At 51.4% G+C, this 16,514-nt stretch overlaps 1 protein-coding gene across 1 annotated transcript in view; it reads left to right on the forward strand.

Moving 5' to 3' along the window:
- Window positions 1-16,514, forward strand: part of EFCAB6 (EF-hand calcium binding domain 6) — a 1,149,121-nt gene that overhangs the window by 158,226 nt on the left and 974,381 nt on the right. The window contains exon 5 of the mRNA XM_030215418.1: window positions 12,639-12,705. Within this exon, the coding sequence (XP_030071278.1) occupies window positions 12,639-12,705 (67 nt within the window). The remainder of the gene's footprint in view (window positions 1-12,638; window positions 12,706-16,514) is intronic.

The raw sequence follows: 16,514 nt of genomic DNA on the forward strand, positions 1-16,514 counted from the left end.
TCCAGTCCACCTGATCCAGCTTCTTCCTGCTTACTCCAGTCCGCCTGATCCTGCTCTCCCTGCTTGCTCCAGTCCATCTGCTCCTACCTGTTACAGTCCGCGTGATCCAGCTTGTTCCAGCCCGCCTGTTCCAGCTTCTCCCTGCTTGCTCCAGTCATCCTGCTGCAGCTTGTTCCAGTCCGCCTGATCCAGCCTCCCTGCTTACTCCAGACCTCCTGCTCCAGTCAGCTTGCTCCAGACTGCCTGATTCAGCCTGCTCCAGACTGCCTGATTCAGCCTGTTCCAGCCCGTCTGCATCAGCTTGTTCTAGATTGTTCTAGCCTATTCCAGTCTGTCTGCTTCAGCTTGTCTAGTCCGCCAGCTCCTGCCTCAAACCATTCCAGCTTGTTCCAGCACTACTGCCGTGCTCTCCACTGCACTCACCTGCTCTCCACCGCACTCACCTGCTCCTGCCTGCCTGATACCCAATCCACCTGCTCCTGCCACTCAACCTGCCTACTAGCCACTCACCTGACAGACTACCACCCACCCCGAAACCTGTCCGCCTCCCAGCCCATCTTCCTACCAGCTCATCACTCCCCTCCCCGACTGATCACCCTCACCACCCGCCTGTCTCCCAGCCCACCTACCTGCCCTGTGAACACCTCAGTCACTACTCATGGCCCCCATCCACATCCTATTCCTTGCCCTGTCCCTCCCCAATCTTTTCCCCCTCCAACCGCCATCTACCACACGATCTCACTACCCATCCCTGTCCTCTTCCGTCCTCCTCGCTACTGCAATACCCTACCTACCCCTGTCCCCCACCACCTCACCATCCCTACTGTCTTCCTCCTCCTTCCTAGCTCTCAACCTTCAACACCTCCTTCCTGCCATGAACCCTTCCCCTTTCTTCCTAAGCGCATCCCGTCTTCGTCGCCTTCGTAGACCTTCCTCTCCCACCCTTCTCCGCACTCTCTTGCTCCTTCTCCTGCTATCCGCGGGAGACATCAATCCCAACCCAGGTCCCCCACACCTGTCCTCGCCCTCATCTCATCTATGCAAACGTTCCCGCGATAGCTCCAATCTCATCTCTATCCCCCTCCTCCCTCCCCTTCTCGTGTGCCCTGTGGAACGCCCACTCGATCTGCAACAAACTTCCCTTCACCCACGATCTCTTCATCTCCCATTCCCTTCAACTGCTCGCCCTAACTGAAACCTGGCTCACCCCTGACAACTCTGCCTCAATCGCAGCCCTATGCCACGGAGGCTATCTTTTCTCCCATTCGCCCCGCCCAGCTGGCCGCGGTGGCGGCGTCGGGCTACTACTTTCGCCCTCCTGCAGTTTTCAATCTCTCCCCCTACCTCAGTCTCACTGCTTCTCATCCTTTGAAGTTCACTCCATCCATCTATTCCACCCACTGCCACTCAGAGTTGCAGTCATTTACCGCCCCCCCGATAAATCCCTCCCTTCCTTCCTTACCGACTTCGATGCCTGGCTCACCGTTTTTCTCGAGCCCTCATCCCCATCCCTCATTCTTGGTAACTTCAACATTCACACTGATAACCCATCCGACTCATATGTTTCTCAGTTCCTCACTCTTACCTCCTCCTTCAACCTCCAACTGAGCCCCACCACCCCTACTCATAAATCTGGCCACTGTCTTGATCTCGTCCTCTCTTCTACTTGCTGTCCCTCCAATTTCTGTGTTTCAGCTCTTCCTCTTTCTGACCATCACCTAATCACATTCACATTTCAGCACCCTCCCCCTCAATCTCGCTCCACACTAACTACTACGTCCAGAAATCTCCAGGCTGTTGACCCCCCCACCTTATCCTCTTGTATCTCTGATCTCCTCCCTTCCATCTTGTCCCCCAAATCTGTTGACAAAGCTGTCTCCACTTACAATGCCACTCTCTCCTCTGCTCTTGACACCCTTGCACCGTCCATCTCCCGTCCCACAAGGCGTACCAATCATCAGCCCTGGCTGACCCCATGCACCTGATACCTTCGCTCCTGCGCCCGTTTGGCTGAACGCCTCTGGAGGAAATCTCGCGCCCATACTGACTTCATTCACTTCAAATTCATGCTATCCTCCTTCCAATCCTCCCTATTCCTCGCTAAACAGGACTATTACACCCAATTGACTAATTTCCTCAGCTCTAACCCTCGTCGTCTCTTCGCCACCCTCAATTCCCTCTTCAAAGTGCCCTCCGCTCCCACTCCCCCTCACTCTCTCCGCTATCTCTGGCCGACTACTTCCGTGACAAGGTCCAGAAGATCAACCTTGAATTCACCACTAAACCTTCTCCTCCTCTTCATCCTATAACCCACTCTCTCAACCAACCTACCCAGGCCTCCTTCTCCTCTTTTCCTGCTATCACCGAAGAGGAAACCGCCCATCTCCTCTCCTCCTCGAAATCCACCACCTGTTCCTCAGACCCCATCCCCACCAACTTACTTAACACCATCACTCCTACTATCACCCCCACCATCTGTCATATCCTCAACCTCTCTCTCTCCACTGCAACTGTTCCAGACACCTTCAAGCATGCCGTGGTCACACCACTCCTCAAAAAACCATCACTTGACCCTACCTGTCCCTCCAACTACCGCCCCATTTCCCTCCTACCCTTCCTCTCCAAGATACTTGAACGCGCCATTCACAGCCGCTGCATTGATTTCCTCTCCTCTCATGCCATCCTCGATCCGCTTCAATCCGGCTTTCGCCCCCTACACTCGACAGAAACAGCACTATCTAAAGTCTGCAATGACCCGTTCCTCGCCAAATCTAAAGGTCACTATTCAATCCTCATCCTCCTCGACCTATCCGCCGCTTTTGACACGGTCAATCACAACCTACTTCTTGACACACTGTCCTCCTTTGGGTTCCAGGGCTCTGTCCTCTCCTGGTTCTCCTCTTATCTCTCCCATCGTACCTTCAGAGTACACTCTCATGGTTCATCCTCCTCCCCTATCCCGCTCTCTGTTGGAGTTCCCCAGGGATCTGTCCTTGGGCCCCTTCTTTTTTCAATCTAAACCTCTTCCTTAGGCTCCCTAATTTCTTCTCATGGTTTCCACTATCATCTTTATGCTGACGAAACCCAGCTTTATCTCTCCACACCAGAAATCACTGCGGAAACCCAGGCCAAAGAACTGGCCTGCTTATCCGACATTGCTGCCTGGATGTCCAACCGTCACCTGAAACTAAACATGGCCAAGACGGAACTTATCGTGTTCCCACCCAAACCCACTTCTCCTCTCCCTTCACTCTCTATCTCAATTGATAACACCCTCATCGTCCCCGTCTCATCTGCCCGCAACTTGGTGTCATCTTCGACTCCTCCCTCTCCTTCTCTGCGCATATCCAGCAGACAGTCAAGACCTGTCGCTTCTTCCTCTATAACATTAGCAAAATTCACCCCCTCCTCTCCGAGCACACCACTCGAACTCTCATCCACTCTCTCATTACCTCTCGCCTTGACTACTGCAGCCTACTCCTCAGCGGCCTCCTACTTAGCCATCTATCCCCCCTTCAGTCCATCCAGAACTCGGCCGCACGTCTTATCTTCCGCCTCAACCGATATATCACCCCTCTCCTCAAGTCACTTCACTGGCTTCCGATCAGATACCGCATACAGTTCAAGCTTCTCCTACTCACCTACAAATGCAGTCGATGTGCAGCCCCTCCTTACCTCTCTACTCTCATCTCCCCTTATGTCCCCACCCGTAACCTCCGCTCTCTAGACAAATCCCTCCTTTCAGTACCCTTCTCCACCACCGCCAACTCTAGGCTTCGCCCTTTCTGCCTCGCTTCACCCCATGCTTGGAACAAACTCCCTGAGCCCATACGCCAGGCCCCCTCTCTACCCATCTTCAAATCTTTGCTCAAAGCCCACCTCTTCAATGTCGCCTTCGGCACCTAATCCTACACCTCAGGAAATCTTAACTACTCCAACTTGATATTTCGTCCTTTAGATTGTAAGCTCTTCTGAGCAGGGACTGTCCTTATTTGTTAATTTGTACAGCGCTGCGTAACCCTAGTAGCGCTCTAGAAATATTAAGTAGTAGTAGTAGTAGCTGGTGATATTCAATTTACATTGGCCAGTCCAGTTACTGGCACTGAATACCCAGGTCCTTCAACCCGGAAGTTATGTGGATACTAGCCAGTGTTCATTACCAGTATACATATACCTAATTGCGCAAAGCTAGGACTGCTTTTTTTGTGGTCCTACCTGCCCAGTTAGGTATACAGGCTTCAGCACCAAATATCACCAAAGCCTGTATATCTTCCAGATCTGCCCTGTCTCCGCCCATGGACCGCATTCGCACTAAATGGATAGTGCAATGGTGGTCAGAGGGGATATTCAGCAGCAGTGCCCAGTTAAGTGCCACTGAGGTTTAAGAGGGCAGGAGCTTCTTCGACCTGCTTCCAGCCCTTTGAATACCTACCTCTAAATTCCCTGAGGGAGTTCTGTGATAAAATACGGAATTTATCAGGTCTTGGTATTCTTTCTATTGTGAACATAGGTGTTTTAGTGCAGATGTTACACTGTTATGTTACTCTTCAAAAATTCACCAGTCAGCTATTTTCATGTAATTAATCTCTGGAATTGGTTGCCAGAGAATGTGGTAAAGGTGGTTAGCTTAGAGGAGTTTAAAAAGGTTTGGACGGCTTCCTAAAGGAAAAGTCCATAGACCATTATTAAATGGACTTGGGGAAAATCCACTATTTCTGGGATATGCAGTATAAAATGTTTTGTACTTTTTTGGGATCTTGCCAGGTATTTGTGACCTGGATTGGCCACTGTTGGAAACAGGATGCTGGGCTTAATGGATCTTCGGTCTGTCCCAGTATGGCAATACTTATGTACTTATGTAGTAATTGCACATCATCAGCATTGATATAGAATTTTGTGCCAATTGAGTGAAGCAGCTCAGCCAGAGGCTTGAGGTAGATATTAAATAAAATGGGAGACAGTATGGATCCCTGTGACACCCCACTGTTCAGTGCCCAAGGTAATGATGTGCTGTTGTCGGAGTTAGGCCTGGGCAATTACTCCATTTACTTCGTGGTGCCCAAAAAGGGGTTGACTGGTGCGCATCCTCTTGGACAATGAGATGGTAGTAGCATATGTCAACAGGCAGGGGGGCACAAAGGGTGCACCACTTGCGAAGGAGGCATCTCTCCTGTACCTCCTCTCAGCGGCGCACATTGCAGGGGCTTTGAATGTGCAGGCTGATTTCCTCAGTCGGACCAAGCTGGACCTGGGAGCGAGGGTGCTCTCGCTGCAAACCTTTGCTCAGATCACGAAATGTTGGGGAATTCTGGGTACTAAACTACTTGCACTGTCACTCAACCTAGAATTTTCAAAAGAAATCTTTACAGGAGTTACTCTTTAGAAATTCACTTGCAAGCCTCTGTATACAAAGTTGACTGCTGAAGAGGCTGAAAGGATGAGACACTGGTGGAGAATAACTAGGCAGAAGAGGATTGAAGAGTCTGGTGATGTGAGATTGGACAGAAAAATTGCTGGGGGGGGAGGGGCTGAGAGACAGAAATATTGATGAGTTAGCAGCTTGTGTGGGGAAGAGACCAGGAGGGTAGAGAGTGGAGAGAGATTAGTGAGGAGAAGCTTGAAAGGAGGAACTAAGGGAGGAGATGAAGTGGTGAAAAGGGATAGAGAGACTAGTGAGGATGTGAGAGAATCATGGGGAGGGAAAGGGAATGGGACTTGATATACCACCATTCAGTGGATTTTGTAATTACATTCAAAGCAGTTTACATGGAGGAGTGGCCTAGTGGTTCGAGCACTGGTCTTAACATACAGAGGTGGCTGGTTCAAATCCCACTGCTGCTGTTTGTGACCTTGGGCAAGTCACTTAACATTCCATTGCCTCAGGTACAAACTTTGATTGTGAGCCCTCCAGGGACAAGGAAATACCCAGTGTACCTGAATGTAACTCACCTTGAGCTACTGAAAAAGGTGTGAGCAAAATTCAAATATACAGGTACTTATTTGTACCTGGGGGCAATGGAGGGTTAAGTGACTTGCTCAGAGTCACAAAGAGCTGTAGTGGGAATTGAATACTGGCCTAACCACTACGCTACTCATTCACTCCTAGGAGAGCCTGGGTGGTGCTGAGCAGAAATTGGGAGGGAGAGACTTGGGGAGAAGGGCTAGGATATGGACCACATAAATAGTCCTAACTTTACATGGATAATTTATCTGTGTAAAATTAGGAGTGAATATTCAGTGGGCCAATTTATTTATATAAGCTACTGTATAAATATGTAAAGATGCCTTTATAACTTGTCTTTATGCTTTTGGCATTCTGCTGAATACAGCCTTCTGTGTTTATTGCAACATTGTGAACAAAATATGCTTATATGGGTGTAACTGAAAAAAATCTTAAATATATTGGAAAAACTGATGGATATTTATATTTCTCCGAGGACAAGCAGGCTGCTTGTTCTCACTGATGGGGTGACGTCCACGGCAGCCCCTCCAATCGGAAACTTCACTAGCAAAGGCCTTTGCTAGTCCTCGCGCGCCCATGAGCACCGCGCATGCGCGGCCGTCTTCCCGCCCGAACCGGCTCGTGTTCGTCAGTCTTCTTTTGTCCGCGCTCGGTACGGTCGTGTTTTTGCCGTGTCGGGCCCCGCAAAGTCGACCTCGCGCGTTCGTCGTGTAGTTTCACAAAAAAAAAAAAAAAAAAAAAAAAAACATTCTGTGTGGAAAAAGACTCTTTGGTCTTTTTTCCCTCCGCTATTTTCAGCTTTTTCGCCCCGGTAAGTTTTCTTTCGTCGTCGGGGTAGGCCGCTTTTAGGCCTCGGGTCGAAGTTTTCTTCCCCTTGTTTTTTCGGTGCCTTTTCCGCCATTTCGACTTTTGATCTCGCCGGCGTGATTTTTCCGCCCATGACATCGAAGTCTCCCAGCGGCTTCAAGAAGTGCACCCAGTGCGCCCGGGTCATCTCGCTCACTGACAGGCACGCGTCGTGTCTTCAGTGCTTGGGGGCTGGGCACCGCCCGCAGGCCTGTAGTCTGTGTTCCCTTTTGCAAAAGCGGACTCAGGTAGCGAGATTGGCCCAGTGGAACGTTTTGTTCTCGGGCTCTTCGTCGGCATCGGCATCGGCACCGGGGGTATCGAGTGCATCGACGTCTTCAGCGTCCAGAGCTTCATCCTCGGCCGCCAGTGCATCGAGTGCATCGAGGCATTGGCCCTCTGCATCGGCGCTGAGACATCGGACAGCTGCATCGACGTCGGTGGTACCGGGACCTCGTCGGCTGATGTCGTCGGACGGTGGTGCTTCGTCTGGAGTGCAGGTGAGGGCTGTCCATTCCCCTGACCGACCTCCTTCGGCCTCGACCCCGAGGAAGCGATGGCTGGATTCTACGTCCTCCTCGTCGGTGCCGGGAAGCTCCGGTGACATGCTTCGTTCCAAGAAGTCGAAGAAGCATCATCGGTCTCCTTCCCGTGTCGGCACCGAGAGCTCTGGGTCGCCGAGGGAGTCGGCACCCAGCAGGCATCGGCACCGAGAGGACCGCTCACCCTCTGTTCAGGAGGTGTCGATGCGCTCCACTCTGGACAGCCCGGAACAGCCTCCACGCCCGGAACAGGTTCTGACGTCGACGCCTGCATCGACCTCCATGCCTTTCTCTGCAGCCGCTCTGAATGAGAGCCTCCGGGCCGTTCTCCCAGAGATTCTGGGAGAGCTGTTGCACCCTAACCTTCCGGTACCGGCGGTGCTTGCGCCACCGGTACCGTCGAGCGTGGCGCCGGCTGGTCCATCGCCCGAGGTGAGGTCTCCGGCGTCGGTGCCGCGTGCGGTACCGGCTGCCGTCGCCTCCCAGGAAGGCTCCCCGACTACGTCGGCGGAGGGAGCTTCGCCGATGCGGGCGAGGGAGTCTACCTCTCGACGCCCCCATCGTGGACGTGGCTCCACAGAGTCGAGTCGGGCGAGGTTGCAGACACAGGTCCGTGAACTTGTGTCTGACACCGAGGGTGAGGCCTCGTGGGAAGAGGAAGAAGACCCCAGATATTTCTCTGACGAGGAGTCTGAAGGTCTTCCTTCCGATCCCACTCCCTCTCCTGAGAGACAGCTTTCTCCTCCCGAGAGTCTGTCTTTTGCTTCCTTTGTCCGGGAGATGTCTACGGCCATCCCCTTCCCGGTGGTTGTGGAGGACGAGCCCAGGGCTGAAATGTTTGAGCTCCTGGACTATCCTTCTCCACCTAAGGAAGCGTCCACTGTTCCCTTGCACCATGTCCTAAAAAAGACATTGCTTGCGAACTGGACAAAACCTCTAACTAATCCCCACATTCCCAAGAAGATCGAGTCCCAGTACCGGATCCATGGGGACCCAGAGCTGATGCGCACCCAGTTGCCTCATGACTCTGGAGTTGTGGATTTGGCCCTAAAGAAGGCTAAGAGTTCTAGGGAGCATGCTTCGGCGCCCCCGGGCAAAGACTCTAGAACCTTAGACTCCTTTGGGAGGAAGGCCTACCATTCCTCTATGCTCGTGGCCAAAATTCAGTCCTACCAGTTCTACACGAGCATACACATGCGGAACAATGTGCGGCAGTTGGCGGGCTTGGTTGATGCGCTCCCCCCTGAGCAAGCCAAGCCTTTTCAGGAGGTGGTCAGGCAGCTGAAGGCGTGCAGAAAATTCCTGGCCAGAGGGGTGTATGACACCTTTGATGTTGCGTCCAGGGCCGCTGCTCAAGGTGTGGTGATGCGCAGGCTCTCATGGCTGCGTGCCTCCGACCTAGAGAATAGAATCCAGCAGCGGATTGCGGACTCGCCTTGCCGTGCGGATAATATTTTTGGAGAGAAAGTCGAACAGGTGGTAGAGCAGCTCCACCAGCGGGACACCGCATTCGACAAGTTCTCCCGCCGGCAGCCTTCAGCCTCTACCTCTATAGGTAGAAGATTTTTGGGGGGAAGGAAGACTGTTCCCTACTCTTCTGGCAAGCGTAGGTACAATCCTCCTTCTCGACAGCCTGCGGCCCAGGCTAAGCCCCAGTGCGCTCGCTCTCGTCAGCAGCGTGCGCCTCAGCAAGGCCCCTCGGCTCCCCAGCAAAAGCATGGGACGAGCTTTTGACTGGCTCCAGCAGAGCATAGCCGCCATCCAAGTGTCAGTGCCGGGCGACCTGCCAGTCGGAGGGAGGTTGAAAGCTTTTCACCAAAGGTGGCCTCTCATAACCTCCGATCAGTGGGTTCTCCAAATAGTCCGGCAAGGATACAACCTCAATTTGGCCTCAAAACCTCCAAATTGTCCACCGGGAGCTCAGTCTTACAGCTTCCAGCACAAGCAGGTACCTGCAGAGGAACTCTCTGCCCTTCTCAGCGCCAATGCGGTCGAGCCCGTGCCATCCGGGCAAGAAGGGCTGGGATTCTATTCCAGGTACTTCCTTGTGGAAAAGAAAACGGGGGATGCGTCCCATCCTAGACCTAAGGGCCCTGAACAAATATCTGGTCAAAGAAAAGTTCAGGATGCTTTCCCTGGGCACCCTTCTTCCCATGATTCAGGAAAACGATTGGCTATGCTCTCTGGACCTGAAGGATGCCTACACACACATCCCGATACTGCCAGCTCACAGACAGTATCTGCGATTTCAGCTGGGCACACGTCACTTCCAGTACTGTGTGCTACCCTTTGGGCTCGCCTCTGCACCCAGGGTGTTCACAAAGTGCTTGGCTGTAGTAGCAGAGGCACTTCGCAGGCTGGGGGTGCACGTGTTCCCATATCTCGACGATTGGCTGGTGAAGAACACATCCGAGGCAGGAGCCCTGCAGTCCATGCAGATGACTATTCGCCTCCTGGAGCTACTGGGGTTTGTGATAAATTATCCAAAGTCCCATCTTCTCCCAGTGCAGAGACTCGAATTCATAGGAGCTCTGCTGGATTCTCGGACGGCTCGCGCCTATCTCCCAGAGACGAGAGCCAACAACTTGTTGTCCCTCGTCTCGCGGGTGCGAGCGTCCCAGCAGATCACAGCTCGGCAGATGTTGAGATTGCTGGGCCACATGGCCTCCACAGTTCATGTGACTCCCATGGCCCGCCTTCACATGAGATCTGCTCAATGGACCCTAGCTTCCCAGTGGTTTCAGGCTGCTGGGGATCTAGAAGACGTAATCAACCTGTCCACGAGTTTTCTCGAATCCCTGTATTGGTGGACGATTTGGTTCAATCTGACTCTGGGACGTCCCTTCCAAATTCCTCAGCCACAAAAAGTGCTGACCACGGATGCGTCTCTCCTGGGGTGGGGAGCTCATGTTGAGGGGCTTCACACCCAAGGAAGCTGGTCCCTCCAGGAACGCGATCTGCAGATCAATCTTCTGGAGTTACGAGCGGTCTGGAACGCTCTGAAGGCTTTCAGAGATCGGCTGTCCCACCAAATTATCCAAATTCAGACAGACAACCAGGTTGCCATGTACTACGTCAACAAGCAGGGGGCACCGGATCTCGCCCCCTGTGTCAGGAAGCCGTCAGCATGTGGCTCTGGGCTCGCCGTCACGGCATGGTGCTCCAAGCCACATATCTGGCAGGCGTAAACAACAGTCTGGCCGACAGGTTGAGCAGGATTATGCAACCTCACGAGTGGTCGCTCAATTCCCGTGTAGTGCGACAGATCTTTCAGGTGTGGGGCACCCCCTTGGTAGATCTCTTCGCATCTCGAGCCAACCACAAAGTCCCTCAGTTCTGTTCCAGGCTTCAGGCCCACGGCAGACTGGCATCGGATGCCTTCCTCCTGGACTGGGGGGAGGGTCTGCTGTATGCTTATCCTCCCATTCCTCTGGTGGGGAAGACTTTGTTGAAACTCAAGCAAGACCGAGGCACCATGATTCTGATTGCTCCTTTTTGGCCGCGTCAGATCTGGTTCCCTCTTCTTCTGGAGTTGTCCTCCGAAGAACCGTGGAGATTGGAGTGTTTTCCGACCCTCATCACGCAGGACGAAGGGGCGCTTCTGCATCCCAACCTCCGGTCCCTGGCTCTCACGGCCTGGATGTTGAGAGCGTAGACTTTGCCTCTTTGGGTCTGTCAGAGGGTGTCTCCCTTATCTTGCTTGCTTCCAGGAAAGATTCCACCAAGAGGAGTTACTTCTTTCTGTGGAGGAGGTTTGCCGTCTGGTGTGACAGCAAGGCCCTAGATCCTCGCTCTTGTCCTACACAGACCCTGCTTGAATACCTTCTGCACTTGTCTGAGTCTGGTCTCAAGACCAACTCTGTAAGGGTTCACCTTAGTGCAATCAGTGCATACCATTACCGTGTGGAAGGTAAGCCTTTAGTTGTTCGCTTCATGAGAGGTTTGCTTTTGTCAAAGCCCCCTGTCAAGCCTCCTACAGTGTCATGGGATCTCAATGTCGTTCTCACCCAGCTGATGAAACCTCCTTTTGAGCCACTGAATTACTGCCATCTGAAGTACTTGACCTGGAAGGTCATTTTCTTGGTGGCAGTTACTTCAGCTCGTAGAGTCAGTGAGCTTCAGGCCCTGGTAGCCCAGGCCCCTTACACCAAATTTCATCATAACAGAGTAGTCCTCCGCACTCACCCTAAGTTCTTGCCAAAGGTCGTGTCGGAGTTCCATCTGAACCAGTCAATTGTCTTGCCAACATTCTTTCCCCGTCCTCATTCCTGCCCTGCTGAACGTCAGCTGCACACATTGGACTGCAAGAGAGCATTGGCCTTCTACCTGGAGCGGACACAGCCCAACAGACAGTCCGCCCAATTGTTTGTTTCTTTTGATCCCAATAGGAGGGGAGTGGCTGTGGGGAAATGCACCATATCCAATTGGCTAGCAGATTGCATTTCCTTCACTTACGCACAGGCTGGGCTGGCTCTTGAGGGTCATGGGCTCATAATGTTAGAGCCATGGCAGCGTCGGTAGCCCACTTGAAGTCAGCCTCTATTGAAGAAATTTGCAAAGCTGCGACGTGGTCATCTGTCCACACATTCACATCTCATTACTGCCTGCAGCAGGATACCCGACGCGACAGTCGGTTCGGGCAGTCAGTTCTTCAGAACCTGTTTGGGCTTTAGGATCCAACTCCACCCCCGAGGGCCCTGTTTGTTCTGTTCCAGGCTGCACTCTCAGTTAGTTGGTAAATTTTTTAGGTCAATCTCAGTTATGTCCTCGCCGTTGCGAGGACCAATTGACCACGGTTGTTGTTTTGAGTGAGCCTGGGGGCTAGGGATACCCCATCAGTGAGAACAAGCAGCCTGCTTGTCCTCGGAGAAAGCGAATGCTACATACCTGTAGAAGGTATTCTCCGAGGACAGCAGGCTGATTGTTCTCACAAACCCGCCCGCCTCCCCTTTGGAGTTGTGTCTTCCCTTGTCTTTGTCTTGCTACATACGGGACTGACGAACACGAGCCGGTTCGGGCGGGAAGACGGCCGCGCATGCGCGGTGCGCATGGGCGCGCGAGGACTAGCAAAGGCCTTTGCTAGTGAAGTTTCCGATTGGAGGGGCTGCCGTGGACGTCACCCCATCAGTGAGAACAATCAGCCTGCTGTCCTCGGAGAATACCTTCTACAGGTATGTAGCATTCGCTATGTAGTATAACTAAGTACTTGGTAAACTGTGTTTTTTTTCTGCATTGTTCAGTAAAGTTATATTTGTTTCTTTTTTGTTTTTGTCTAAATTGATTTGCAGATGGAATTCTGGCCAAAGTAATCAAAATATGACGTTAAGTCATCTTGAGTTCCAGTTGAAGAACAAGGTACTGTATATTAGCAATAGGAACACTGTGCTATTGGAGGGGGGTGCAATTATCAATGTGGACTGTTAAGGTTTGTTTTTAACACTAACTCTTGCTATTTTAGCATAGGTTCCATTTTATGCAGTGAGATCTAGTTACTAATAACTGAGGTTAACAGTAAAATAACAACAGTTCTAATTGCTTTTATTTGTCAAATAAAGCATTGAAGCCTCAGCAGGATGGAGAGTATGATGTTATGTTATCTCAGTCTAATATGATGGAGAATTTGTCTGCCTTTTTTTAAATTTCGCATAATGATATTACGCAACGCACCACCCTGCTGGTTTCTTTTGCTTTGGATATAGACAAATTTATGGCTTTGAAAACTTATTTTAGGAAGAAGGATTTCCTTTTTTTTGTGCTGGTAAGCTTCAGATATTTCCTGATGTCTCTAGAGCCACTCAGATTAGGCCTAAGCAGTTTCTTCAGTTTAAATCTAGAAGAAACTGCTGTTCCTCTGATCCCATTCCCACCCACCTTCTTAATGCCATCTCACCTGCTCTTATTCCTTTAATCTGTCACATTCTCAACCTCTCACTTTCCACTGCAACTGTCTCTACTGCCTTTAAACATGCTGTGGTGACACCTCTCCTTAAGAAGCCTTCACTCGACCCTACTTGTCCCTCTAATTACCGACACATCTCCCTCCTCCCTTTTCTCTCCAAATTACTTGAGCGTGCTGTTCACCACCGCTGCCTTGATTTTCTCTCCTCACATGCTATTCTTGACCCACTACAATCTGGTTTTCGCCCTCTCCACTCAACCGAAACTGCGCTTACTAAAGTCTCCAATGACCTATTACTGGCTAAATCCAGAGGTCTCTATCCCATCCTCATTCTTCTTGATCTTTCTGCTGCTTTTGACACTGTCGATCACAGCATACTCCTCGATACCCTGTCCTCACTTGGATTCCAGGGCTCTGTCCTTTCCTGGTTCTCTTCCTACCTCTCCCTCCGCACCTTCAGTGTTCACTCTGGTGGATCCTCTTCTACTTCTATCCCTCTGCCTGTCGGCGTACCTCAGGGTTCTGTTCTTGGTCCCCTCCTCTTTTCTATCTACACTTCTTCCCTTGGTTCATTAATCTCATCCCATGGCTTTTCCTACCATCTCTATGCTGATGACTTCCAAATCTACCTTTCTACCCCTGATATCTCACCTTGCATCCAAACCAAAGTTTCAGCGTGCTTGTCTGACATTGCTGTCTGGATGTCTCAACGCCACCTGAAATTAAACATGACCAAAACTGAGCTTCTCATTTTTCCTCCCAAACCCACCTCCCCACTCCCCCCCCCCCCCCCCCCCCCCCGTTTTCTATTTCTGTTGATGGCTCTCTCATTCTCCCTGTCTCCTCAGCTCGAAACCTTGGAGTCATCTTTGACTCTTCTCTCTCCTTCTCTGCTCATATCCAGCAGATCGCCAAGACCTGTCGTTTCTTTCTTTACAACATCCGTAAAAACCACCCCTTTCTTTCCGAGCACTCTACCAAAACCCTCATCCACACCCTTGTCACCTCTCGTTTAGACTACTGCAATCTGCTTCTTGCTGGCCTCCCACTTAGTCACCTCTCCCCTCTCCAATCGGTTCAAAACTCTGCTGCCTGTCTCGTCTTCCGCCAGGGTCGCTTTACTCATACTACCCCTCTCCTCAAGTCGCTTCACTGGCTCCCTATCCGTTTTCGCATCCTGTTCAAACTTCTTCTACTAACCTATAAATGTACTCACTCTGCTGCTCCCCAGTATCTCTCCACACTCGTCCTTCCCTACACCCCTTCCCGTGCACTCCGCTCCATGGCTAAATCCTTCTTATCTGTTCCCTTCTCCACTACTGCCAACTCCAGACTTCGCGCCTTCTGTCTCGCTGCACCCTACGCCTGGAATAAACTTCCTGAGCCCCTACGTCTTGCCCCATCCTTGGCCACCTTTAAATCTAGACTGAAAGCCTACCTCTTTAACATTGCTTTTGACTTGTAACCACTTGTAACCACTCGCCTCCACCTACCCTCCTCTCCTCCTTCCTGTACACATTAATTGATTTGATTTGCTTACTTTATTTTTTGTCTATTAGATTGTAAGCTCTTTGAGCAGGGACTGTCTTTCTTCTATGTTTGTGCAGCACTGCGTACGCCTTGTAGCGCTATAGAAATGCTAAATAGTAGTAGTAGTAGTAGTAGTAGTTTTGGCTCTGGGAGAAAGGTTTTTCCTTGTTAGGCAGATTGTTTCCTTCTAATTGTTTAATTTCTCTTTCTGAAGCTCAATATGTGTTCTTTGAAGCACATCTGCTAGAGAGGGTCTTGATAGATTGAGGAAGCTAAATATTCAACTAAAAGTGGTTATTGTAATTAAGATCGCCTAAAGATATAGTCAGGTAATTGATGATTAAGATTATTTTCTTTCTAAAGTTATTTTTGTTAATGTCTGCACTATTCTTCTGTAATGTGGACTATTATATTTCTGGTACCTTGTTTGTACTATTTTTGAAATTTCAATTTAAAAAACCCAGTAAAATAACACATCTTGACAGTACAAACATTGATAACTTCCCCCCTAAAGTGGGAAAATGGTCCATTTGTAATATAAATAAATGAAATAAATAAGTACTGGACTATTTAACTAACTTTGTAAAGTCTACCTTTTCCATAATCTATATAAATAATTCCCACCTCCAACGTTTTGAAGCTCACTCCGTGGCAGTGAAGCCCTGAAGCGATGAACCCATGAAGCCCTGTAGTGTTCGTAGGCTCAAAGTACCAGTCATAGACCCCCCCTCAGCCCCGCCCCACCCACACATAATTCGCAACTTCAACGTTCTGAAGCTGCCTCCGTCCAAGTGAAGCCCTGTAGTGTTCGTAACCTCACAGCTGCACTCAGCCCAACCCCCCCACACAATACGTCACTCAACCACTCACAGCACCCCTCTCACCCCTCCAGCCAACCCACCAGCACTCAACGAAAGCTGCCAACCCCCTCCTCCGCCGCCGCCATCACCACCAACTTTGCACCCCCCTCTGCCGACGACCCTCCTGCCGCCAGCCCGCCGTTGCCCCCTCGGTAAATCAAGCCCCCCCCCCCCCCCCCGGGCACATGAACCCCCTCACCACCCGCACCTGCCACTGGTAACGCTGTCTGGCCACTGCTGCTTCTCCTGTTCAGCAGCAGCAGCAGTCGATACAAAAAGAAAAAAAAGCCATAAATGTTTTTAAACCTGAAACGCGGCACCGTAGACAGCCATCAGGCATTGGCTGTTGGCTCTACAACCGCTCCTCCTCTTGCCTCCATGTCACTTCCCCTGGAGTAAGACCCTGGAGGAGCGCAGCGACGTGAGAGGTGAGAGGAGGAGTGGCTGCAGAGCCGACAGCCAATACCTGATGGCTGTCTACGGTGCCGCGTTTCAGGTTTAAAAACATTATTGCTTTTTTTCTTTTTGTAGCAGCCACTGCTGCTCAACAGGAGAAGCAGCAGCGGCCGGACAGCGTTATCAGTGGCAGCTGTGGGTGGCGAGGGGGTTTGATGCACAGGGGGGGGAGGGGAGGGTCGCTGGACATGGGTGGATGGAGGGGGGGGAAGAGGAAGAGGGGAGGGTTGCTGGACATGGGTGGCTGCAGGGGGGGCAGGGGGAGAGGAGGGTCGCTGGACATGCATGGCTGGAGGGGGGGCAGGGGAGAGGGAGGTGGGGAGGGGGTCCTGAGGCCAGAGAGGTGGGGAGGGGGACTACGAGAGTGGGGTGGGGGCACACACTCACTCACTCACTGTCTCTCACATACACTCTCTCTG

This window comes from Microcaecilia unicolor, chromosome 9, assembly GCF_901765095.1.
Source record: "Microcaecilia unicolor chromosome 9, aMicUni1.1, whole genome shotgun sequence".
Classification (NCBI taxonomy): domain Eukaryota; kingdom Metazoa; phylum Chordata; class Amphibia; order Gymnophiona; family Siphonopidae; genus Microcaecilia; species Microcaecilia unicolor.